The sequence below is a fragment of the Gorilla gorilla genome, chromosome 18 (genome assembly GCF_029281585.2).
Source record: "Gorilla gorilla gorilla isolate KB3781 chromosome 18, NHGRI_mGorGor1-v2.1_pri, whole genome shotgun sequence".
NCBI lineage: Eukaryota > Metazoa > Chordata > Mammalia > Primates > Hominidae > Gorilla > Gorilla gorilla.
The window spans coordinates 32,699,446-32,725,091 of NC_073242.2; the positions used below are offsets into that span (position 1 = coordinate 32,699,446).

The following is a 25,646-nucleotide window of genomic DNA, read 5'->3' on the forward strand; positions in this document are numbered from 1 at the left end:
TGAGACCTTGTTCCCCCCCCCCAAAAAAAAAAAAGTTTGGACATTTTTCAACCATTATTTTGAAAGATTTTTTTTCTTTTTCCCGCTCTCATTTTGTCTTTTAGGGACTCCAATTACTCATGTATATTAAGGTGCTTGAAGTTGTCCTCTAGGTCACAGATGCTCTCTTTAATTTTTAAAATTCTTTTTCTCTGTGTTTTATTTTGGATAGTTACTATTGCTGGGTCTTTATCTCAGACATTATAATTTTCGTTTCTAGAAGTTCTGTTTGGTTTGTAGCTTATCATTTTCAACATATGGAGTGCAGTTATAAATACCCTTCAGTGTCCTACTCTGTTAATTCTAACATCTGTATCAGTTCCACATCACTTTCAGTTCATTGATTACTGTTATTGTGGGTTGTTTTTCTGCCTTTTTGCATACCTGATAGTCTTTGTTATTTTACTTTTTTCTTTTTTAAGCTATCTCCTACAGGAAGGAAACCTGGTAGTCTTTAATGAGATGCCATATATTATAAATTTTACCTTGTGGTGTACTAGATAGTTTTGTATTCCTATAAATGTTCTTGAGCTTTGTTTCCAGTATGTCTTTGAGATATTTGGAATCAGTTTGATTTTTTCAGGTCTTACTTTTGTAGTTTGCTGGGTCTGGAGCAGTGTTCATTGCCTAAGACCTTCCAAACTAGTCTCCCCAGTGCTGTGATGTATGTGTTTTCCCAAGTTAGCTGGTGGGAACAGGCGTTGTTCTCAGCCCTGTGTGAGCACCATATATTGTTCCCTTGAATCCTTTTGGATGGTTCTTTCCCCAGCCCTGGGGAATTGCTCACCCATTATGTGCTGATCAGTCCTCTGCTGAATCATCAAGGAATTCCTGTGCAGCTATCCAGGGTTCTCTAACCAGTAAACTGGGGCAGTCATTGGGTTCACCTCGTTAGTTTCCTGTCTCTCAGGGATCACTGTGCTTCCTTGCCCAATGTCCAGTGCCTTCAGAACCATTGTTTCATGTATTTTGTCTGATTCTTTTGGTTGTTTTGGCTGGGTAGGTAAATCAGTCCATGTTATTCCATCTTGGCTGGAATGGAAGTTGCTCCATTGTCTTTTGTGTCTTTGCATTCAAACATGCTATCCAGAAATCTAATGTCAGTTTTATTCAAGTTCCTTTTTATATAGCCTCTTTTTTCTTTTCTTCTTCTTCTTCTTCTCTCTCTGTCTCTCAATCTGGGCCTTTCTGGAATTTTTGAGAATATTCTTTTTTCTCTCCCAGTGTTTTGAAATTCCACAGTAATGGGCCTTGGAAGTGTTATGCTGGGTACTCCCTGTGGGCTGTTACAGACTGAAGACTTGTGATTTGTGACTTGTGTCTTATTTTGGGGGAAGTATATTGTTTTATTTCCTTGACAGTTTTTTTCTTTCATTTCTCTCTTCTTTCTTTCTGGAACTCCCGTGGTTAAATGTTGGTTTCCTGGATTTATCCTCTAATGTTTTTGTCTTTGTTTGTTCCCTTGTATTGTCTTTCATCTTTTTGTTCATTTCTTGGACATTTCTCTGACTTTCCCCCTTCAATACTTTCATTGGATTTTTTTTTCTTTCAACTCCTATTTTAATTTCTAAGAATTCTTGTCTTCACAATATTCCTTTGAAAGAATGCATACAGCTCTTCCTTCTTGGATGTAGAATTATCTTTTATGTCTATAAGGACATTAGTTTTTCAAGTAATTCTCTGTGCATGGTTCTGATATGCATGGATTTCAGTCACCAGGTTAGTTAAATAACACCAGTCCCCCAATAATATGATTCTAATTTCAGTGACTACGATGTGTTAACTGTGAGTAATTGAATAAAGTATAAACTTCACTACTAGCTCTTCAGTCCACTCATCCCTGTGTAGAAAACAGATGCACATCCTAATCTGTCACCAATCAGGTCACTCCTTTCAGAGTCTGTGTGTCTGCACATTCATTATTCTATTCACTCAGACAGCAAAACATGTCATTATGTTGTCTCCTTGTTTCTCAGTGATAAACCCAGGCAACATTCTTTTCAAATGGATAATCAAAAGAGAGAATTGATCAACCAAGATGAAAGTGTCATAAGGAACCAATAAGTGATAATGTTGGAAGTGAAATTCAAATCAAAACAAGTAGAATTAGCTGACCATGGGAATGTTGACACTGCTGCCATTTGAGTTACTGTAAATCTGCAGCCAGAGGAACTTAACGAAGGCAACTTATCAGCATAAATGAGGAAAGTGGTTGTGACAAAAAGGATGAAGATGTCCCAGAAGAAGTAACGCCAGCACAAACTTTCACATTAAAGGAGCTCTCAGAGATATTTCACTACATTGAAAGCGCAAAGGATAACCCATTGGAAGCTGATTCACACTTACAAAGGAGTACAACAGTTCACCCAGGCATAGAAGAAACACTCACTGCATATCATAAGTTACATGGCAAGAAGGCACACACTGCTTAAACTACTCTGAATAAGTTTTTTTGTTTTTAACAAAAGCTCATACTTTATTCACATTTCCTCGGTTTTTACCTAATGTCCTTTTTCTGTTTCAGTTTCAGGATCTCATCTAGGATACCATATTATATTTGGCCATTGTATCTCCATAGGCTTCTTTAGACCACGATGGTTTCTCTGACTCTCCTTGTTTTTGATTACCTTGACAGTTTCAGGATGAAATTGGCCAGCTAATCTATGGAATGTCCTCCAACTTGAGTTTGTCTGATATTTTTCTAGTGGTTAGACTAAGGTTATGGGTTTTGGATGGAAGACCCGTGATGAAGTGCCATCCTCATCACTTCATATCAAGGGAACATGCTGTCAATGTGATTTCTCACTTGGGATGTTAACCTTCATCACCTGGGTTGGGGTGGTGTTTGCCAGATCTCTCCACATGAAGTTACTGTTCTCTCTCTTTCCACACTCTGCTGTTTGAAAGGAAGTCACTGTACACAGCCCAAGTCTAAGTAGTGGGGAGTTATGTTCCACCTCCTTGGGGGAGGAGTGTCTGTAATTCTTCTGAACAAGAGATTTGTCTCTTATTTGTTATTTAGTCATTGATCTATATCATTATATAGACATAAGTTTTATACAAAGAAATAAAACACTTTAATTCTCAGTGGTTTCTGATGCTTTAAATTGCAGTGTACTAAATGTTATGGCTTTACTTTTTGTATGTTTGTTTGTTTCTCTATTTTTAACCCAGAGTCAGAGACTTAATAATGTTTTGACGAAAGTTTCTAAAGGTCACAGAAAAATCCATTTTTCTTTGATTTCAAGGTGAGTGTAGAACACCTTTAGAGTGCAAAGGACAACCCTTTGGAAGATGATTCAAACTTACAAAGGAGTACGAGTGTAGAATACTCACCTTTCCGTTGTCCAGATGTTTTTATGATCCTGTACTACGTGCAAAGCAAGGACTGGCTGTAGTTTGTAAAGTTTCCTTCAGCTCCCTACTCTGTGCTTGTTTCCTCAGAGTTCCTTTATTTCTGTCTGTATCTTGGTCTGTTTTGGTTTTTGTCTGTCATGTTGGAAGCTTTCTTTAAATATTTGGCTGTTCTTGGCCATCCATTATTTTTTAAGAATGAACTAAAAATTGATAAGAAGCTCTGGGTGTGGAGGCAAATCTTATTGATGGTCTTTCTGTGTAGGATGTTGAGGTGAAAAATTGGCTTTATAATTAATGTGTCTTTTCTCTGAGGCTGATTCAGTTCCTTTATGGCTTACGCTTCTTATATCTACATGAGAACTCTGCCTAGATAAGGTCACAGAGATTTTCTCATGTTCTTTAGCAGTTTTTAATTATTCTCAGTTTTATATTAGGTATATGATCTATTTCAAGTTAATTTTTATATACGGTTATGAGGCATGGGTATGAGTTTATTTTTTGCATGTAGATATGCAATTATTCCAGCACTATTTTATGAAAAGTAAACTACTGAATTACAACTCCTTAGTCAAAAATCATTTGGTCATATACATATGGGTCTATTTCTGGACACTATTCTATTCCGTTGATCTATATGTCTGTTCTTTCACCAATACCATACTGTCTTGATTACTGTAGCTTTGTAGTGAGCCTTGAAATCAAATATTGTACCTTTAATCTTGTCTTTTCTATATAAAAGTTTATTCTATTCACTTTTCCACAAAAGTTTTAGTCAGTTTGTCAGTTTCTACAAAAAGTCTGCTAGCTCTTTGATTGGAATTGTGTTGAACCTGTAAACCATTTTGAGGAGAATTAACATCTTAACTACATTGAGTCTTCCAACCCATGAATGTAGTGTATCTTTTCACTTACTTGGGCTTTCTTTGATTTCTCTCATCAGTGTATTATAGTTTTCAGCATGCAAATTTTGCATATGCTGTACTGGAGTTGTCCCTTAGTATTTTACTTTTTGATCTATTGTAAGTCATATATTTTTAAAGTTCCACTTCCAGTCATTTATTGCTAATATAAAGAAATATAATAGCTTTTTTATTTTGACCTTGTATTCTTAAACTTTCCTTACTTACTCACTTATCAGTTCTAATAATTTATTGTAGAGTATTGGATATTTTTTGTTTGAGAAATTCTATCTACAAATAAAGACATTTGCATTTATCTCCCCAGTACAAATTTTCCCATACACATTTTCTTTCTCTTGCCTTTATTGCTCTGGCTAGGACCTCTAGTACATTGTTGAATAGAAGTTGTGAGAGCTGACATCTTTATCTTATTCCTGATCTTAGGAGGAAAGCTTTCAATCTTTCAACGTTAAATATGAATTAGCTGTAAGGATTCAGTTTTTTTAGAGATTGATGCTCTGATTTTCAGCTTGGGGGATACAAGCCTAACTGCTGTGCTCTGGGTACAGATTGGCAGAAGGGAGCTGGACAGCCTCACTCTTCGGTATGTGGGGGATGGCTACCCCATTTCGTCAGCTCATTTCGCCTCACTGTCACTCTTCACCATTGTACCTGGTGCCGCTGAGCCTGCAGAGATGGCTTTCTCCAGAGTCTAAACCTCCTATCTAGCTCCTACTGGCCTGGGGTGATACCAGTCCCCTGGCTTCCCTGGGGTAGGGGATCCTATTACAGCCTTGCTCCCTCCTGACATGGCTCCAGTCCTTATCACCTGCTCGTTTTAGGAATCTAGGGCCTGGTTGTGCTGAGATTTTGCATGGCTTAATTGGGTGAATCTGCCTTTTGTAGAGCACTCAGATTTCTGTTTCTGCCTCTATGCAGAGCTCTTTGCCACTCTTCTCCCTGCTTTTCCTCTACAAAGAGAGTGCCTGCAAGGTGAGCTGATACCCCATTCTCTGATGCTGCCTCTCCTGTTCTCTTTTCCTCCGTAGGTGTTATCTTCTCTCTGCAGATAAATAGTGTGTTCAATCGGTCATGTTTAACTTCCTGGAAATTTTTAAAAAGTAGTTTATTTTCTGAAATATTTTGGTTTGCAGGGATGATGTTTTGTTTTTCTTATAGCCTTGATTATGTTACTAATTTGATTAGTAAGTCCTTTGATTGAAGTCAAAAGGTAAATTTTAGTACAAAAGTAAATTTGATCCTAGCCTCTGAAAATTTCAGATGTTCTAAATTCAGGTCCAACTAATTGTATATTGATAATATATTTTACATTTAGAAATTAATGTAATATCTTTCATGTTTGCACCAATCTTTTCTGTGTTAAAGTGAGTTGACAATAGGGGATTGTTTGAAATATTCAAAATAGTTTCTTGTGAAAAGTATTTCTTATTGAATGCTATTGATTCTTCGTAATGTTGAACTAATTTTTTTCTTAAGCCTCGTATTCACAAGTAAGCTTTATGTCTAGGATGGAGCAGATACACAATGCATTCATGTTTTCTCTCTCTCTCTCTCTCTCTCTCACACACACACACACACACACACCCACACACACACCCCTATTCCACAAGAGATGTCCTTATTACCAGACAGCTACCATTCAGACCTTATTTAATGTTAAGTTTGTTTACAGACTCTTTTTTTTTTTTTTTTGAGACAGAGTCTCACTGTGTCCCCCAGGCTGGAGTACAATGGTGCGATATTGGCTCACTGCAACCTCCGCCTCCCAGGTTCGAGCAGTTCTCCTGCCTCAGCCTTCCGAGTAGCTGGGATTACAGGCATACACCATGATGCCCGGCTGTTTTTTGTATGTTTAGTAGAGACGAGGTTTCACCATGTTGGCCAGGCTGGTCTCGAACTTCACCTCAAGTGATCTGCCCACCTCGGCCTCCCAAAGTGCAGGGATTACAGGTGTGAGCCACTGCGCCTGGCCCCAAGACTCAAATTCTTTATTAGAAATAAGAATCCTGGTTTATCAGTGATCTCCGAGGGTTTGGCTTCTGAACTGAGCATAGGTTGTCCAACATCCTCCCCTCTCCCACCTAAATTGAGCCCCAAACACAGAAACAGTCATGCTCATGGAATTCGAATTCACCATGAAAGTTTGTGAACACAATAAAAAGGCATTTCTAGCTCCCACTTACCGGATCTCTCCAGTTCATTTTGCTGTGTGAGGTAGTTTGCACAGTGGGACCTTCCCTCAATCCCTTAGCTACATCTAGTAGGGAATGTGCTTTCATTCAGCCTAGCAGGAGAAGCTGCCCATACACTGGAATGTAAACTATGTTCGTATTATTTCTAATTCAGGATGAAATAAGCAATTTGTTGTTTGTCACTTGCATTATTGCTTTTAGGGAGGTAGCTTTCACTTATTTCATTTATTTTATCCATTCAGCAAACCTTGGCCAAGGACTTACTCTATGCCAGGCCCTGTGCCAGGTACGGAGAGCACAAGCAGTGTAAGAGCCTGCTCTCATGGAACGTACATTCTAGTGGCAGAGAGAGAGAATAGATAAGTAAGGACATAAATAAGAGGCAAGGCAGAGGCGAGTAGGAGGAGGAAAATAAAACAGGGCAGAGGAATGAATGTGAAAAGGTAAGTGGCTGTTTGGGCTCCTCCGTGGGGATGGTGCGGGGGTCTCTTTTCTGTTGAGACCGGCACAGTGAGGAGAGCTGGCCCTAGGAAGATGGGAGTTTATAAAGCAGTGCCAAGAACATTGAACTTGGAGTGCAATCTCAGAGCCACCTGCCCAGCTGCAATACCTGGGGGAGGTCATTTACCCTGAAGATGAGGTTTCTTGTCTGCAAAATGGGAGTGTACATGTGTCCAGCTTAAAAGGGTCATATACAGTTACCAAATATGAGAATGTTGTAAACAGCAGCTCTTTAAAATGAAAGGGTACTGTTATTTTATACAGCGCATGAATGTTCCAGCCAACTAAAGGACTTGCTCTACCTGTCTTTAAGACTTACTGTAGGCCAGGCATGATGGTTCACGCCTATAATACCGGCACTTTGGGAGACCAAGGAGGGAGGATCAGTTGAGCCCAGAAGTTCAAAACCAGCCTGAGGCAACATAGCAAGACACCCCCATCCTTACAAAAAAATTAAAAATTAGTCAGGTGTGGTAGTGCATGCCTGTAGTCCCAGCTACTCAGGAGGTAGAGGTAGGAGGATCGCTTGAACCTGGGAGGTTGAGGCTGCGGTGAGCTATGATTGCACCACTGCTGTCTAGCCCAGGTGAGAGCCAGACCCCATCAGTTTAAAAAAAAAAAAAGAAAACTTACTGTAAAACTGTAGTAATACAGTGTGGGGCTGGGTAAGGAAAGACAGATAGTGAAACAAAATAGAATAGAGAGTCCAAGAATACAACCACATATGTGTGATCAGTTGATTTCCCATAGTTTTTCCATGCAGGAATTCCTTCTTGGCATTTAGAGACATTTGTCTCTTTTTCCAAATTGTGAGAAAAATGAGTCAAGAAATCAGGAAAAGGAAATATTCTGCGAGAACTAAAATTTTAACAGCCAATATGGGCATTACTAGTTTAAAGGAATTATCCAGCATCAGGTCAAAGGCAAGAGCACAGTCAGTGACACATGGAGTCAGAGATTATCATTTCAGAACCAGGACAGCAACATGTAGGAGAGAAGGGGTCACATTCCAATCAAGTCATTCTTGCTTGTCACTGTCACCATATTGCAAGTGTATGTTTATGGCCCTGCCTGCTATTAATAGTGAGTCATTCTTCTCAATAAAAATCTATTAAGTTATGCACATGAATATACTTTACAAAATCCTCCAAGTCTTGTTGGAAGATGTAAGTTTTGGCAGCAGCCCTTAAGTTGGTAGCTTTGAAGCGTGATTCCTGTGTAGTGCTGTTAACCTTGCTAGGATAGCCAAATGTTACATTATCTTCATAGAATCCAATAATGTTCACTTCTTGTTTTCCAGTGTTTGAATATTTAATGTAGGCTACGGTTCTTTGTAAATACTTTTACAGGAGAAATGTAAAGAGAAGATGTGTGAATATGATTGTGGAATACTCTTAATGTGAAATCAGCTGATATAAAATTTGAATTAGGAAAAGCAGTATCAATTTTAAGAGCAAAATCAAGGCAAGCAGACAAAATATTTTCAACACTAGGAAAGGAAATGGGCTTATATGAAGCCGTATATAGTCTAAATCCTAAATGCAATTGGCTTTGGACACCACTCTGAAGAGTTTGACTAATGCTTGACCAATGTTCAGCATAACATGAAAGAAGCTTTTCTACATTTGGAATATTTTTCACAAAACAAATATTAATTAATACTTGTGTGTTTTAAAGTATCATTTAAGAATAACTTTTAAATATTTGTGGCATCTTTCAATTTTTAAATGATATTTGGCATTCATTTGGTGCTACTGTGTTTTTAATGTTTTCTGTTAACAAACGTCTATATCAGGTAGAGGTTATTTTTATGTGTTATTGAAATACGTGCTTTTCTCACAGTGTATTCATTCATAATAATAACCTGTGCATATATTATTATATCTTACTTTATAGAACTGACCCCTGAAGCTTTCAGTATAAGTGTATCACATAAAAGTGATTTGCTATTTATAACTCATTATTCAACAACATGTAACACAATGCTATGAAAAATGCAGAATATTTTATGATTTGGGAATTCTGAATTTCTCATTTCTGAATCTTGAAGCTAATGACTGTTGAGAATTTGGAAAAAACAAAAATTCCTGACACAGGTGCTGGTAATCCAGTAGGCGAACGAAGGTTTTGTCTACATACAGTACTGAAACAACTGGGTAACTATGCCAGAAACCACATTTCTGTTCTTATGTTACACCACATTTAAAATGAACTTGAAGTGACTCATAGAACTAAATGGAAGAACTAAAATGATAACCACTGGTAGAAGAAAAAAATGAAAGGAGATCTTAGTATCTTGCATTAGGCAAAGATTTCTTAGATATGACAACAAAAGCATGAGCCATAAAAGAAAAATGTTGATAAATTGGACTTAGTCAAAATTAAATATTCTTTTCTTCAAAAGATACTATTAAGAAACTGTGAAGAGAAGGCACACACTGTGGAAAAAAATTTCTTTTCCTTTTCTTCTTTTAGAGGTGGGGATTCACCATGTTGCCCAGGCTGGTCTTGAACTCCTGAGCTCAAGCGATCCGCCCACCTTGGCCTCCCAAAGTGCTAGGATTACAGGCATGAGCCATCATGCCGGGCCAAAAATTTTCAAACTGCATATCTAATAATGTAGTTGTATCTACATACAAAATAGTTGTATCATGATCATATGTACTCTTATAATATATACTCGGCAATTCAGAAAACAACCCAGTTTTTTGAAAAGGGGGATGAGGTCAAAACATTTCAACAGATTCTTCAAAAAAGATATACAAATGGCCAATAAATAGTTTGGCAGTTTCCTGTAAAGTTAAACATAAATTGCAAATGTATTTTTATATATCACCCAGAAATCCTTCTAGGTATTTATATTTGAAAAATAAAAACTTATGTTTTTAATAATAAAAGCTAGCTTTTACCCAGATGTTTATACCAGCATTATTTGTAATGACAAATAGTTGGAAGCAGCCCAAATGTCCATCAACTGGTAAATGAATAAATTGTGATCCAGCCATACTATGAAATAAAGTACTAATACTAACAGCCATGTGACTGACTCTCAAAGTATTATGCTAAGTGAAAAGAGTCAAACAAAAGACTAAATATTGTATGATTTCATTCACATGAACTTCTGGAAAAGGCAAAACTATATAAATAGGACTATAAGCAGATTAATGGTTGCTGCGACAATGTGGATTGAGTGCAGAGTGACACGAGGAATCTTTTTAGGGAAAGGGTATTGTCCTATATCTCAATTGTAGTAATAGTTACATGGTTATAAGTAATTCCCAAAGTTAACCAAACTGTACATTTAAAATAAGTGAATTCCATTGCATGTAAATAATACCCTAATTTAAAATGGGGAATATGTTCATGTAGCAGCTAGATTTTTGTTATTGCTTCATGGAAAAAGGTATTTGTAGGGGTTTGAAAATACAGCCTTTCTATAAGCAAACATTTCTTTCTACTAAAAGGAAAAAGTACTGGAGATGTTCACCCTTGTGGAATTTGATGGATAGTTGACAGCGACTTAGCTTTTAACAAAACACTAATCAAAGTTTAATGTTCAATTTTAACATACCAAGTTGTGTCTGTGACATTTTATTTTTTAATTAATCACCACTTCTTACAGTGGATTTAAATGTCCACTTCTTATTCATTATAAACTAGCTCACTTTGTACATTATAAATCTGTATGCAAAATGAGGTCATACAAATGGGAGATTGTTTTGCCTCTCATTTTACCTTTTGACATTTAAAATCAGTTAATAAAAGAATGCCTCATCAACATGCAGGTATTGAGAGTGCTACACACACGCATGCACATACACACACATGCACAGCAGTACCTTCCAAATATATAAAGAATCACATTTGTAAAGGCAGTGTTACATATATCTGGTTTTTAATGTATAATTAAAACTTTTATTTAAAACTGCCGTAGTTATATGGGATATAATCACAGCTTTTATTTTTATTAGAGGATGGCAGGTCTTACATACATATAGATACAGAAACATTATATGAAGTAAACTAATTCCACATATATCTGAGAGCTTTCTCAGGCAGGATGCCCAATAACCATTAGCCTCTCCTAGGAAGCAAAAGACTTACTTGAGAGCAGAAACTACAGATTAGCAACTAAGAAATATGCTGTAGGGTGGGTGCGGTGGCTCACGCCTGTAATCCCAGCACTTTGGGAGGCCGAGGCAGGCAGATCTCCTGAGGTCAGGATTTCAAGACCAGCCTGGCCAACATGGTGAAACCCTGTTTCTACTAAAGATACAAAAATTAGCTGGGAGGCTGAGGCACGAGAATCACTTGAACCATGGAGATGGAGGTTACACTGTACCAAGATCACACCACTACACTCCAGCCTGAGCAACGGAGCAAGACTCCGTCTCTAAATAAATAAAGTTGTAAATTAATTGAGAGTTCAGGAAAATGCTTTGTAAACTTAAATGTTCCATAGAAATGAGAACCCTGCAGAAGCACATCTGGCAGAGTCCCTGTTGCATAGCAGTCAGTTGTTTATGGAGAGGAGCATTACAGATGCATGGGTCTTGTTGGCCAAAAATACCATAATCTGTGGTTAGGATACAACCAATGTATTCTAGTAAGTGCCTTCAAAATCATTGCTTGAAGTTAATGCTAAAATTAGTCAATCTCCATGTCCATAGAATAGCCACATGATGTTGAGATATGAAGTGGTTGTTGTTATTGTTGTTGTTGTTTGAGACAGGGTCTCACTCTGTCACCCAGGCTGGAGTGCAGTGGGCTGATCATGGCTCACTGAAACCTCAAACTTCCAGACTCAAGCAATCCTCCTACCTCAGCCTCCCAAATAGCTGGGACTACAGGCATGCCACCACTGTGCCTGGCTAATTTTTTGTATTTTTTTTTTTTTTTTTTTTTTAGAGACGGGGTTTCTCCACATTGCCCAGGCTGTTCTTGAACTCCTGGGCTCAAGCAATCCTCCTGCCTTGGCCTCCCTAAGTGTTGAGATTACAAGTGTGAACCACCACACCTGGCCAAGATAGAAGTTTTGACAAAACTATACTCCTATAAAGACACAGGGAATTAACGTTACCCCAGAAAGTTCCCTCATTTTCTACCAGTCAATCCCTACCTACCCTCCCATACCCACCATTCTTCTGAATTTTTTTCTCTGAAGATTAGTTTAGCCTTTTCTGGAATTTCATGTAAATGGGTTTATAAAATACCCACCCTTTACTGTGAAGGCTTCATTCACTTAGAATGTTTGAGATTCATCCGTGTTGTTGGAGGTAACAGTAATTCATTTTTTAATTGCTGAATTATATTTCATTGTATGAATATAGCCCAGTTTATCCATTCTCCTGTTGATGCACTGCTCCTAGTTTCAGTTTATTATAAAAAATAAGATGAACGAGTTAAAGTCCTCTTGAGACAGAAAAGCAGAGTGTTATGGGAAGCATGGAAAGGAAAGAACAGTAAACACGGATTGGGAACATTCCCAGAGGAGAGTGATGTTGAGCAGGAGGAGATGGGCAGTAGGGTCTTAGCATGAACGGTAACATTGAAATGGGCAGTGTGGGATGTATTTGGGCTGGTAAACTTCTGGTGGGATGACGGGCATGTGGGAGAGTACGGACGATGAACTTCATTAGGTAAACCTATGTAGTCTCTGCAGCTTGGCTGCCTAGTGAAAGATAGGCCAGGAAAGCAGATTGGGACCCAGATGATAGAGGATCCTGGATGCTGTGCCAAGCAGTTTAAATTTAGGTTTATAGTGGAGAGTCGGAGTTTTTCTTTCCCTTTCCTTTCCTTGTCTTACGTATTGATGTAGACTCATGGATTGCTATTTTTTTTTTCAATGATTCAGAATTTATTACTGCCCCCTAATAAATTAGAGGGCACACATTGTCCCAGATTTTCCCAGTGGGGGTCCCTTCAAGCTAGTTCCTATTTACCTGTGACATGCCTAAAAGTTTTTTACTTCTTGGTATTGCAAAATATTTTAGACTCATTTTATAATTTATCTCCCTTGAGCCTGGAATCAGCCACTTATTTGAGGAGCCCTGGTTCCTTTTAGTAGGGTATTAGAAACTAAGATCTGGACAGTAGATATGCTCATTGCTACTCTGGTGTCTCTGCTTCTACGTCCTTTCTGTAGACAGAGCTGGGAATTTTGTGCCTGGATAGATACAATTATCTATCCCTGCATAAATATACGTATATATATATGTGTGTGTGTGTGTGTGTATACATAAATATGAACACATATACTCATACTTATTTTAGAAATCACAAGCCTAAACCCGTATCTCCAATTTCAGTGTATCCTCAGAGGGTTCTTCCTTATCTTCCCTTATTCTAATATTTTTATGTCTGTCTGCCAGAAACATCAGCACATTTCCTGATTTACCCAGTGCTATCATGCAGCTAAGTGTTTTCAGAATTGCTTCACTCATTCTACTACAGAAGCAAACCTACTAAGGGGTTCCGGATTTGCTTGCAATTCTCTCCCACACCCTACTCAAGATTGGGCATACCAGCTTCATAAGTTGTTCTTTTGCACTTTGCTTTTTGCACATATTTTACTGGAAATCTTTCCATAATCATTTTTGGTTCTTTGAGATCTTCATTCTTTTTGGTGACTGCTTAGTAGTTCATTGATTGTATGTACTGTTGCGTATTCAACCAGTTTTTTATGCTTAGACATTTAGGTACTTTGCAGTATTTTGCAGTTCCAAATAATGCTGTAATGAATAACTTGTACATACATATTTTTGCATTGTAGGAGGTATATCTTCTAAATTCCTGGAAGTGTATGCAGTTTTGTTAGATATTGCCACATTCCCTCCATAAGAATAAGTCATGTGATTTTGCATTCATACCAGTAATGTGAGAAAGGACCCATTTCCCCAGTCTACTAATGGAGTATATTATCAAGCTTTTGAAGGTTTTTGCCAGTCTAAAAACCTAGTGGGTGAGAAGTGATATTTCAGTGTTGTTTTATTTTGCATTATGAATGGAGTTGAACATTTTTTCATGTGTTTAAGGAGTGTGTGTAATGAGCTGTTTATTCATAGCTTTTTTAGTTTTCTATAGGACTTTTGGTCTTTTTCTCTTCAAGTTTGAGTTATAATTTATTAGAGACATTAACCCTTTATCTGTGATACATGTTGCAGATATTTCCTCCTGGTTTGTCATTTGTCTTGGCTCTCGTTATTTATTGCCCTGCGAAAGATGTTTACATCTATGAGGTCACATTCATAAATCCTTTATTATGTCTGGATTGTGAGACATGGCAAGAAAACCTTTTTCTACACCTGGATTTTGGAGGCATTCACCCGCGTTTTGTTTTCGTACCTGTAAAGTTGCCTTTTTTGCATTTAGATATCTAATCTATTAGGCATTTATTCTTTTATATGGTGTGAGGAATGGTTCTAATTTTATCCTTTTCTGCTTGTCCCAACACCATTATTTTACAGTCCATATATGCCTCAGTATTTAGAGATACCACTGTTATCATACAGTAGATTTCCATGTACAGTTGGGGCTATTTCTAGACTTTGTATTTCACAGAGTATTTTTAATGCCCGTGGTTCTAGCTGAGTTTTCATTAAACATTTATGTATGTCTCAGAGGCTACCAGGTTCCTGAATTTACAATGCGAAGGAATTTTTAGGCCTCTTCCCCTTTCGTGATGGAAGAACCCTTATTATCTTCTTATACTTCCTGAATTTTCTAAATTTTCTGAAATCAGCCAAACTTTTTCTAGTCTTTAAAAAATCTTCTTAAAGGTATTATCAGTTTTTAAACAGGAAACTTCAGCATACATTTTTAACAGCCACCCCCCACCGCTGAAACATTACCATTAATATCCTCCCTTATAGTCCCTCAATTAGATGTTTCAGAAAGCTGTCTATAATAGAAATGAAAAAGAGGACAAATGAAAGGCTAGCCAGCCAGTCATAGGAGGAAGAGTGCTCCAGCCTCTTCTGCTTCCCATGCCTTAGAGAACCACCAGGAAGGCAGTGTGTTCTCCTCTGTCCCCTGACTGTCCTATCAAGTGCACTTGGCAGATTCAGGGAAGATGTTGAGTGCAGGAGTAATGTGGAGGAACTTGAATATTTAGGTAGCCAGAGTTTTTTATATGGAACATTTTAAACTATTCACTTCCTGGCTGGGCATGGTGGCTCACACCTGTAATCCCAGCACTTTGGGAGGCCGAGGCGGGCAGATCACTTGAGGTCCATTGTTCCAGACCAGCTTGGCCAACATGGTGAAACCTCACCTCTACTAAAAATACAAAAATTAGCAGAGGCCAGGCGTGGTAACTCAAGCCTGTAATCCCAGCACTTTGGGAGGCCAAGTTGGGCGGATCACGAGGTCAGGAGTTTGAGACCAGCCTGGCCAACATGGTGAAACCCCATCTCTACTAAAAATACAAAAATCAGCCAGACTTCATGGTGCATGCCTGTAATCCTAGCTACTCAGGAGGCTGAGGCAGGAGAATCGCTTGAACCCGGGAGGCGGAGGTTGCAGTGAGCTGAGATTGTGCCACTGCACTCCAGCCTGGGGGACAGAGCGAGACTCTGTCTCAGGAAAAAAAAAAAAAAAAAATTAGCCAAGCATGGTGGCGGGTGCCTGTAATCCCAGCTAGTTGGGAGGCTGAAGCAGGAGAGTCACTTGAATCCGGGAGGCGGAGGCTACAGTGAGCCGAGATCACACCACTGCACTCCAGCCTAGGTGACAGAGCAAGACTGTGTCTCAAAAATAATTAGATTAGATAGATAGATAGATAGATAGATAGATAGATAGATAGATAGATAGATAGATAGATAAAATTTAAAAGCACCCACCTCCTAGGAAAAGCTGGTAAGATCATTTTATCTCTCTCACTTCCCACCCTCCCCATGTGCTTGAATGGCCTCTCCTAAATAGAATGCCTTGAATTTATTTGAGGCTTTCATAACTTGGGGGCTATAATAAAAAAATCTCTAAGACCCATTTAGAGGAGAAAGGACTCACTGGCTATGTGGATGCTGTTTTTATCTAGTTATATTTAAGGGAACATTTTCGTAAGGAAAAATCAGAACACATAATCTGATTTAATTCAATATGTCAAATCCTATAAAGCTTTCAAAATGAAACCAGATTTAATTATACATTTAACAAGTCATCTTTTTGGAAAGGAAGAAGATTACATGAAGGTGGGGTATGCTCTGTAGCTATGTCCAAGTTTTAAGCAGTGGGATAGCAGACTGATTGAAGAATTCTTCAGTTCTGCTGTTTATGCATTAGGCAGTCATGAAGAGAATAATGCTATCTTCTGATTTAATGTAACCAAAACTATTATTTCATTATATTATCTCTACTATTCTATTCTACTATTCTGTTACAATAGTTTTATCAAAATAGAGACTACTTTACAGATTTGTTCTTGAGCACTCGGATCAGCTTCAATTTGTGTATATCTATTTACAAGCATAATTTAGGACTTTTTTCTGAATAAGCTTGTTATAGGTAAACTTTCAGACTTCAGTTCATAATAAGGTCTTTAATTTTTACACACAGGCAGCAGCTGCCCATGTTGTTGATGGCTGGCTGAGTGTTAATAGAATGAAGAGTATTAAAATATTTTTATAGACTAGTCTTCCTGTAACTCTCAGCACCTTTTATGTTGTTCCACTTTTTGCGTTTCAGTTTTACAGCTCCCAGCACAGTAGGAAAGAGAAATTTGAGTCCTAGTCAAGAGGAAGCTGGCCTGGAGGACGGAGTGTCAGGGGAGATTTCCGACACTGAGCTTGAGCAGACTGATTCCTGTGCAGAGCCCCTCTCAGAGGGAAGGAAAAAGGCCAAGAAATTAAAAAGAATGAAGAAGGAGCTTTCTCCAGCAGGTTTGTATTGGATCTTGCCGAAGTTCTGGGGCCGTGGACTATTTAAATGCTCTAGAAACTCCTATTTTGGGGGAGAAATTACAGCAAGGCTTCACTTGGTGGCAAAGCCCATGTAGTCTTCCACCAGAGCAGATATTTTTAGGATCAATTTAATTTAATTTGAGGAATCCTAAAAAGCTCTGGCTCGGGTAGCATAAGGCCTGGGGGGTCTCCTTGTTAAAGATGGCTAGTCTATTTTGGTAATCTCTCTCTCCTCCGTGGTGTAGAGGTTTTGCTGATGTATTTAAAGCAGCCTCAATATTTAAAATGTGCATTTAAATGTGCGCAGAGGCCCCTCCTACATGTTATTTTCAGTAGCAGCGTTTTCACTGTTTCCAGCAAAACCCCCAGGCAACCTGGATTTCTCTCCTAAGCAGAATTATATAAGAAGCAAAGGAAACAGGAAATTAGCACCTGTTGAGAGCCTACTACATGCTAGACGCTGTAGTAGGAGCCATTTCTCTCCTTATTTCATTTAATTTTCACCGTAGCCCTGAGGTGGGAATCATCATCCTTATTTGATGAAGCAGATGCCTGGGCTCAGGGAGGCTAAGTGTGCACGGCCATGCTGCGCTTAAGAAGCACAGCCGAAAGGCAGACCCAGGTCTGCCTGAGCTGAATCCCATGTCCTCTTCACCCCACAGATGTGCCTCACTCGGCCCTTCGTGCACACATGCCACACAGGGCCACAGCAAGAGGCCAGAAGGGCATCTTGTCAGTCAGCACATGGAAAAGGCCATTCCCTGCTGCAGGGGGCGGTCCAGCAAGGCAGCAGTCACAGTGACAGTAATCATAGCCACTGCTTATTGAGTGCTTATTACTGGGGCCAGGACAGTGCTTAATGTGTAACTGAGATTCTTTCATTTAAATCCTTGAGACAGTCATCATTATCCATTTTACAGTTAAGAAAACGGAGGCCCAAAGGGTTATGTGAGTTGCCCAAAGTCCCAGAGCCATTAAGTCTGTCCTACAAGAAAGCTGGTGAGGCCAGGCTCGGTGGCTCACGCCTGTAATCCGAGCACTTTGAGAGGCCAAGATGGGTGGATCACTTGAGGTCAGGAGTTCAAGACCAGCATGGCCAACATGGCAAAACCACGTCTCTACTAAAAATACAAAAAATTAGCCAGGTGTGGTGGCGCATGCCGGTAGTCCCAGCTACTTAGGAGACTGAAGTAGGGGGACTGCCTCAGCCCAGGGAGGTCAAGGCTACAGTGAGCCAAGATCGCGCCACTGCACTCCATCCTGGGCAACAGAGTGAACCCTGTCTCACATACACACACACAAAAGAAAGTGAGTGCTTTTAACCAAGGTTATGTGTTGAGAGACACTGACCCAGAAACAATTATAATCATTCTCCTTTGTCTCACATCGTGACAGTTGTCACGGTTAGCAGAACTAACAATCAAATCAAAGGAAAGTTGTAGTTAAGCAGTGGAACTTGATTCATACCCAAGCTATGAATGCACTGTTTTAATTAATCCCCTTTTGCATGTGGCCCGATCTGACTGTGGGGAGTTTTCTGAATCTCATGGATATTAATGAAATCAGACAAGTAGCAAAAATGTCACATATGCTTTTTGTACATTATGCTGAAGCTGAATTTCAACAGAAAACTTAAACTTGTGTTTGAAGCCTGGATTGGATGTTTTAGCTGTCTCTTGACTCTGGGTGTCTCTCTTTACTTACCTCCTCTCCTTTCCCTGAATTAACTATTGGAGGGGGCCAGGCATGGTAGCTCACAACTATAATCCCACCACTCTGGGAAGCTGAAGCAGGAGGATGACCTGAGCCCAGGAGTTTGAGACCAGCCTGAGCAATATAGTGACACCTTTTCTCTACAAAAAAAAAAAAAAAAATTAAATATTAGCTGCACGGGCATGTAGTCCCAGGTACTCAGGAGGCTGAATCGGGAGGATCGCTTGAGCCCAGGAGTTTTGACTGCAGTGAGCTATGATCGCATCAGTGCACTCCAACCTGGGGGACACAGTGAGACCTTGTCTCAAGAAAAAAAAGAAGAAAAAGTATTGGAGAAGTTTTTAATCTGTAGCATCCTTAGTCTTCAAATTTCATACCTTTATTACCACTGTCATGTTTCATGTGCTCAACAAATGTTAAAATAATGAATGTCAGCATGATTTCTAGAGATCGTACTGAGCAGGATTTAGAGGGGCAGGGGGGTTTCCCCACTTGTATTCCTGTCCTTCATAGCTGTCTCTTCTGGATTTTTTTAGTTTATTACTTCTCAGGGACAAGCTTTTCGTTTTTCCCCTCTATATCAGCATAATCTGAAAAATATTAAAATTAAAATAACTAATAATAGACTGCATTAATAGATTAGTTCCTTTTATAGCTTTCATCGTTTTAAGTGAAAACTTTCTATAAGTTATTTAGGGTTTTGAATTTATAATACTGTAATTAAAATAAGGGTTTTTTTCCTCCCATTGACAGTAAAGCTGTCACTGCCACAAGATTTGAGCTAAAAAAAAATTGTAGATTTTGTACTTCTTTGTCAGTGCTGCCAAAAAAAAAAAAAAGAGAAAGAGACATCTTGACAACTTTTAATTGAATCAGAGAACTTGAGTGAATCGAGCTTTCTTCTGGAGCACCATTCATCGAGCAAGACCCCTGACGGTGCCAGGTGGAAACTTAATGGATCCTTTCCACCTGGTTTGTTTTCAGTTTTTAATCCTATTAGTATCAGCAGGATATAGGTCAGGATATCAGGTGCAGAACCTGTGGAATCAACCAATTTGGCTTGCTCATTTACTTTAATAAGGTCCCATAATGAGTGAGAGTACAAAGTTCAAGCCCTGTTAAGGGTCTGCATTAAACTCTCAGAAGTATTTAGAGTGTGCCAGGAGCCACGAAGGTCTGGTTCGGGTGGTGGCGGGAACTGTATTAGAGTGCTAGGCACGGCACGACAAAGTCTGTCCAACCCAAAATGGTGCTGAGGCGTTGGGTGTGAGCTCCAGTACTCAGAAAAGCATCTCAGCGGGTACTCAACAGATCCTCAGGGGCTTGGGGGCCCAGCACTGGCAGTGAGGGCATGAAAGACATAAAAGGGCACTACCTGTGGGTATTTTCTGTTCTCCAAGGAGGAAGTGGCAAAAATTAGGACGCTGGAATATCCTATGTTGTAGCAATCCCAGAACAACTGATGCTCAACAAATACCACACAAAACAAATTTTTAAAAATTTAATCTTGCCGGGTACAGTGGCTCACGCCTATAATCCCAGCACTTCTGGAGGGCGAGGTGGGCAGATCACCTGAGGTCAAGAGTTCAAGACTAGCCTGGCCAACGTGGCGAAACCCCGTCTACTAAAAATACAAAAATTAGCCTGGCATGGTGGTGCACACCTGTAATCCCAGCTACTCGGGAGGCTGAGGCAGGAGAATCGCTTGAACCAGGGAGGCAGAGGTTGCAGTGAGCTGAGGTCATGCCATTGCACTCCAGCCTGAGTTACAAGAGCGAAACTCTGTCTCAAAAAAAAAAAAAAAAAGTAATCTCTTTATATCTGTTCTTTTTCTTTTAATTTTTTCTCTTTACCCAAGCACATGAACTCATAGTATACATTTTGATATCGAAGATACACTAAGAATTAAGTACTAGACCCAATCCCAGATAACAAAATGACAAAAATAGTGGAAGAAAGGACTATTTATTGGGTTTATACTATTAGACAGAGTGCTAGGAACATCCTTTATTGTCTTGTCTAGACCTTTTAAACATGCAGTAAGGTGCAGATACTCTTTCCCAGTTGTACAGAGGAAACTGAGGCTTAGAGTTGCAGACTTAAAAGTATCTAACTGACATGTGGGAGGCTGGGGAAACTCATCCAGACTTTAGAGGAAATGAAGGATTCATTACAAAGGTGAGTGTTTCTTGCAGCTGTTCTAGATCAGAAACAATTACCAATCTAGACTTTCATGTGATAAAGTCACTGGATAGAAATCCAAGCGGGCTGGGCATGGTGGCTCACGCCTGTTAGTCCACCACATTGGGTCAGGAGTTCGAGACCAGCCTGGCCAACATGGCGAAACCCTGTCTCTACTAAAAATACAAAAATTAGCTGGGAATGGTGGTGCTCCCAGCTACTTGGGAGGCTGAGGCAGGAGACTCGCTTAAGCCCAGGAGGCTGAGGTTGCAGTGAGCCCAGATGGTGCCACTGCACTCCAGCCTGGGTGACAGAGCAAGACTCCAAGACTCCGTCTCAAGAAAGAAACAAAGAAAGAGAGAGGAGGGAGGGAGGGAGGGAGGGAAAGCCAAGTAACCCACTCTCCTTCAGGGCTTCTAGTTTATGTGTATACTATGTACTCAGCAATTATTTTTCTTGTAAGTATGGTTGTTTCAATCCTATTTTCAGGAGGTGAATGTACAGCATAAGTCCCCTCCTTTTCTGTTGATATGACTGTTGATTGGTAGTGCCAGCCACTTTCCATCCAAGCAGTTCTAGGTACATACTCGGTATGCAAAGGAAAACTACTCTGCATGCCATTAATGCTGGAATAAAATGTCTTTAGGAAGTGTGGCTGTTTTCCCAGGTCATGTTTAATTGAAGGATTTCTGTCACATACTTGTTCTTGTTGATGTGTTTCTGGGGCCTGGAGAAACTGCCCACCCCCTCACTTCTCTGGAGAATCTCAGGGCCGCATGGATGGTCTGATGCTGCCTGGGCTGACCATTGTGAAAATACTGCTGGCTGGTCCCTAGCAGCAGGTTCCATCAGCACCTTAGTTAGATGGTGTTTACAGAGGCATGCCCAAAGGAGATACATTGACTATTCCCGGTTATTTTTTGTCCTGTAAATAGAGACATTGTTCAAAGTCTTTTTTCCCCTAACATTTAAAACAACATGTTAGGCCTTTTAAGTGTTTGCCAAAGAACCTGGAGTTTTATTGGAGTCTTGACTAACCTGCTGAACTTTTCAAGCTGAAACCCTGAGGGTTACAGTATAAAAATTTAGAACCTACTTAGAGCAGCAGTCTCCTCATGCTGTTACTGGTCTCCTTAAAGTCAGAAACAAGATCTACAGCTGCTGCTGTCGGTCACCTGAGAGACCAGGCTGAGGCAGCTGAGCGGCCTCCCAAGGAGCCTTTTAATTACTATGTTCAAGTGTGGTTTGCAGTGAACGTGGCGAAGGAGGTGTGGGCTGCTGTGCAGTGAGGCAGAGGCAGGGCACTCAGTGCACATTTGTGCCCTCCCTGTTCCTCCTGGCAACTCCAGGATGTCATCAGCCTTGCAGGGAGGGGGCTCACCTTCTTAGTGTGGGAAACCGGCCCCAGGGCGTGCCCCCTTCAGCGTTTCCTAGTTAGAAACTTGTGTGCAGCTTCCCAAAGGACCTTCCTGTGTACGGATGTCCACTCTGTGGAAGAGGATACAATGGGAAGCTTCCAGTGTCCTGTGCAGCTTCTTAGAATCCGTTTGGGATTCACCTGGAAAAAGCAATGCCTTACCCCTTCAAGTTTCTCCATTTCAACTCCAGTTAGGTAAAGGGGAGAAAAGCAGAAATATTCACCTTTTGTGTTCCCCATCTTTTAATTTTTTGTTGTTTTGGTTAATAAAAATAACGTACTCAGCATGAGAATTTGGAAAATGCAGAAAAATAGAAGACAATTAAGCCCCCAGCCCCCCACTTGATGCTGTGGTAACAAGCATTGTTGCTCTGCAGCCAACCTCATACCCTGTATGCAGCTTGTATCCTGCCTTTTCCCCTTTTAGATACTCTTGGCCAAATAATCTTAACTATAAGCATAGTATTTCATATTAAAATTTTGTTGGTTTTCTTTTAAAACATTGTTTTTAATATCTTGCGCCAGGTCAGCTTCAATAAGATATAATTGTACCCAATGAAAGTCATCACTTTCAGGTATACAATTTGATGAGCTTTGACATCTGTGTACAGTCATATAATCACCACTATGATCAAGATATACAACTCCATCACTCCAGAAATTTCCCTCATGCCCGTTTGGAGTTGATCCTTCCCCCAACCCCCACACAGATCCCAGCAGCCATTGGTCTTCTTTCTGTCCCTGCGATTTTGTCTTTTCCAGAATGTCATATACCTGGAATCATGCGATAGTTAGCCTTTTGAGCCTTTCATTTAACTTCTTTGATTTAGCATGATGCATTTGTGATTTGTGGTGGTGCGTGTATCCTCAGTACACTCCGTTTTACTGCTAAGTGGTATTCCACTGTATACAGGTATCACTATTTATCCATCACCCAGGGGAAGGACATTTAGGTTGTTGCCAGTTTTTGTCAATCAAGAATCAAGCTGCTATAAATATTTGTGTACAGGTTTTTTGTATGAATTAAGTTTTCATTTTCTTTGGGTAAATATCTAGGAGTGGGGTTGCTGGGTCATATGGTAACTGTATATTTAACTTCATAAGAAATTGGTACACTCTTTTCCAAAGTGGCGTCACCATTTTGGATTTCCCCCAGCAGTATACAAGGCTTCAGCTCACTCTGCGCCCTCACCAGTACTTGATATTGATACACACCCCTTTTGCCTGTTTGTTCAGCAGTTCTAATGGGTATGTAGCGGTATCTCATTGTGGCTTTGGTTTTTATTTCCCTAATGACTAATAAGCATTTTTTCTTGTGATTTTTTGCCATCCAGATTTCTTATTTGGTGAAATATCTTTTCATTTTTTCCCTTTGTTCTAGGGTTGTTTATTTTCTGACTGCATTTTGAGAGTTCTTTATAGATTCTGGATACAAGTCCTTTTAAGCATTTTACAAATATATTCTTCTAGGTTGGTTTTTCTTTTCATTTTGTTGTTGTTGGTGGTGGTGGTTTGTTGTTGTTGTTGTTGTTGTTTTCGAGACAGTCTTGCTTTGTCGCCCAGACTGGAGTGCAGTGGCACGATCTCGGCTCACTGCAACCTCCGCCTCCCGGGTTCAGGCTATTCTCCTGCCTCAGCCTCCTGAGTAGCTGGGATTACAGGCGCCTGCCACCATGCCCAGCTAATTTTTGTACTTTTTTAGTAGAGACAGGTTTTACCATGTTGGCCAGGGTGGTCTCGAACCCCTGACCTCGTGATCCACCGGCCTCAGCCTCCCAAAGTGCTGGAATTACAGGCGTGAGCCACCACAGCCAGCCTCTTTTCATTATTTTAACAGTGTCTTTTGAAGAGGAGTAGTTTTAAATTTTGATGAAGTCCATTTTATCAGAGTTTTCCCCTTGGATTTTGCCTTTGGTGTCATATCTAAAAAATCTTTGCGTAACTCTTAAGTTGCAAATATTTTCTTCTATGTTTTCTTCCAGAAGTTTTACAGTTTTAGGTTTTACAATTAAAATGTACAATTCAAGTTAATCTTTGTATATAATGCAAGCTATGGACTAAGGTCCACTGTAGCAAAAGGCAGGTGTTTTTAAGTATCTCCCTCCCTCCCTTCCTCCCTCCCTCCCTCCCTGTCTTCTTTCCTTCCCTCCCTCCTTCCTTCCCTCCCTCCCTCTTTTTTTTTTTTTTTTTTTTTTTTTTTTTTGTGCGACAGTTTCACTCTGTCACCCACCCAGGCTGGAATGCAGTAGCACTATCACAGCTCACTGCAGCCTTGATATCCTGGGCTCAAGTGATCCTCCCACCTCAGCCTCCTAGGTAGCTGGGACCACAGGTGTGTGCCACCACACCTGGCAAATTTGTAAATTTTTTGTAGAGGCAGGGTCTCCCTGTGTTGCCCAGGCTGGTCCCAAACTCCTGGGCTCAAGCCTTCCCTCATCAGCCTCCTAAAGTACTGGGATTACAGGCATGCGCCACCACACACAGCCAAGTTATCTGTTTAAAAAGAAAAGTTGTTCCTAAATGATTCCTTACACTCCAGTAAAACAGGGCTGTGAAAATGAGTTCTGTGGAAAGCTGACCATAGCTGCTGCTTTTTAAAAACCATACCTTCTTATCTGCCAGTTTTGAGACTGGCCGTTTGTTGATCTACAGCTCTCCCTTTCTGGAAGGTGCTGGAAAGAACGCTGTTAGTGGCCTTCATTTCCCCTCTGGTCCGGGTCTCCTGTAGATGGCTCCTACAGTTCTGGCCCCTTTGTACACATCATTCTTGCTCAGCAGCTGTACAGGTAGACAGTGAAAACTAGCATCTTTTTGATTATAGACTGTTGGCTTTCTGGGGAACAGCCATGTTCCATGTTGGATCAGCTTATTGATTAGGGGAAGAGACCTAGCATTCATTAAAAACTTACCCAGCAACTTTGCTGTATCACAGAAGTCCTATACAGCATAGAATAGTACTGGGTCCATCTTAGACAAAGCAGTGAGACCTGTTCAAGGTCATCCAGCTAGTAAAATGGTCCAACTTGACTTGCCTTACTCCAGAACTTTTTGCTTATTCCATTATTTCCTGTTAGCTCTTCATGGAACCACTTCCTGTGTGTCTGGTGGCTCACTGTGCACTCACACCCCCCCCTCCCCCCCAACTAATGGCAGGTGCAGATTACAAGTATTGCAGTGCAGTTGCTTTTAGCAATTTATCTTCCTTTTTCCTCTGAGCTGGATTTAATTTACCTCAGTTCCCCACATTTGGCATTGTAGCTTTTACCTTTAGAATGGCTAATTGGCTACTGCAATATTTCTTTCATATGTGAATTATAAAAGTGCCCTTAATGAATGTTTCTTTTCATACAGTTAGGTGTTTATTGTATCATTGTGTGACTGGGAAGGCCAGGCTAGCTGCAGGTTATCACAGGCCCCTTGCAGTACT

General features: G+C 40.0%; 1 protein-coding gene across 9 annotated transcripts in view; it reads left to right on the forward strand.

Moving 5' to 3' along the window:
• Nucleotides 1-25,646, forward strand: part of PARN (poly(A)-specific ribonuclease) — a 193,263-nt gene that overhangs the window by 165,201 nt on the left and 2,416 nt on the right. For all 9 annotated transcript variants that reach the window (XM_055365787.1, XM_031002679.2, XM_055365791.1 and 6 more), the window contains one exon: nucleotides 16,694-16,887. In XM_055365787.1, coding sequence (XP_055221762.1) covers nucleotides 16,694-16,887 — 194 coding nt within the window. The remainder of the gene's footprint in view (nucleotides 1-16,693; nucleotides 16,888-25,646) is intronic.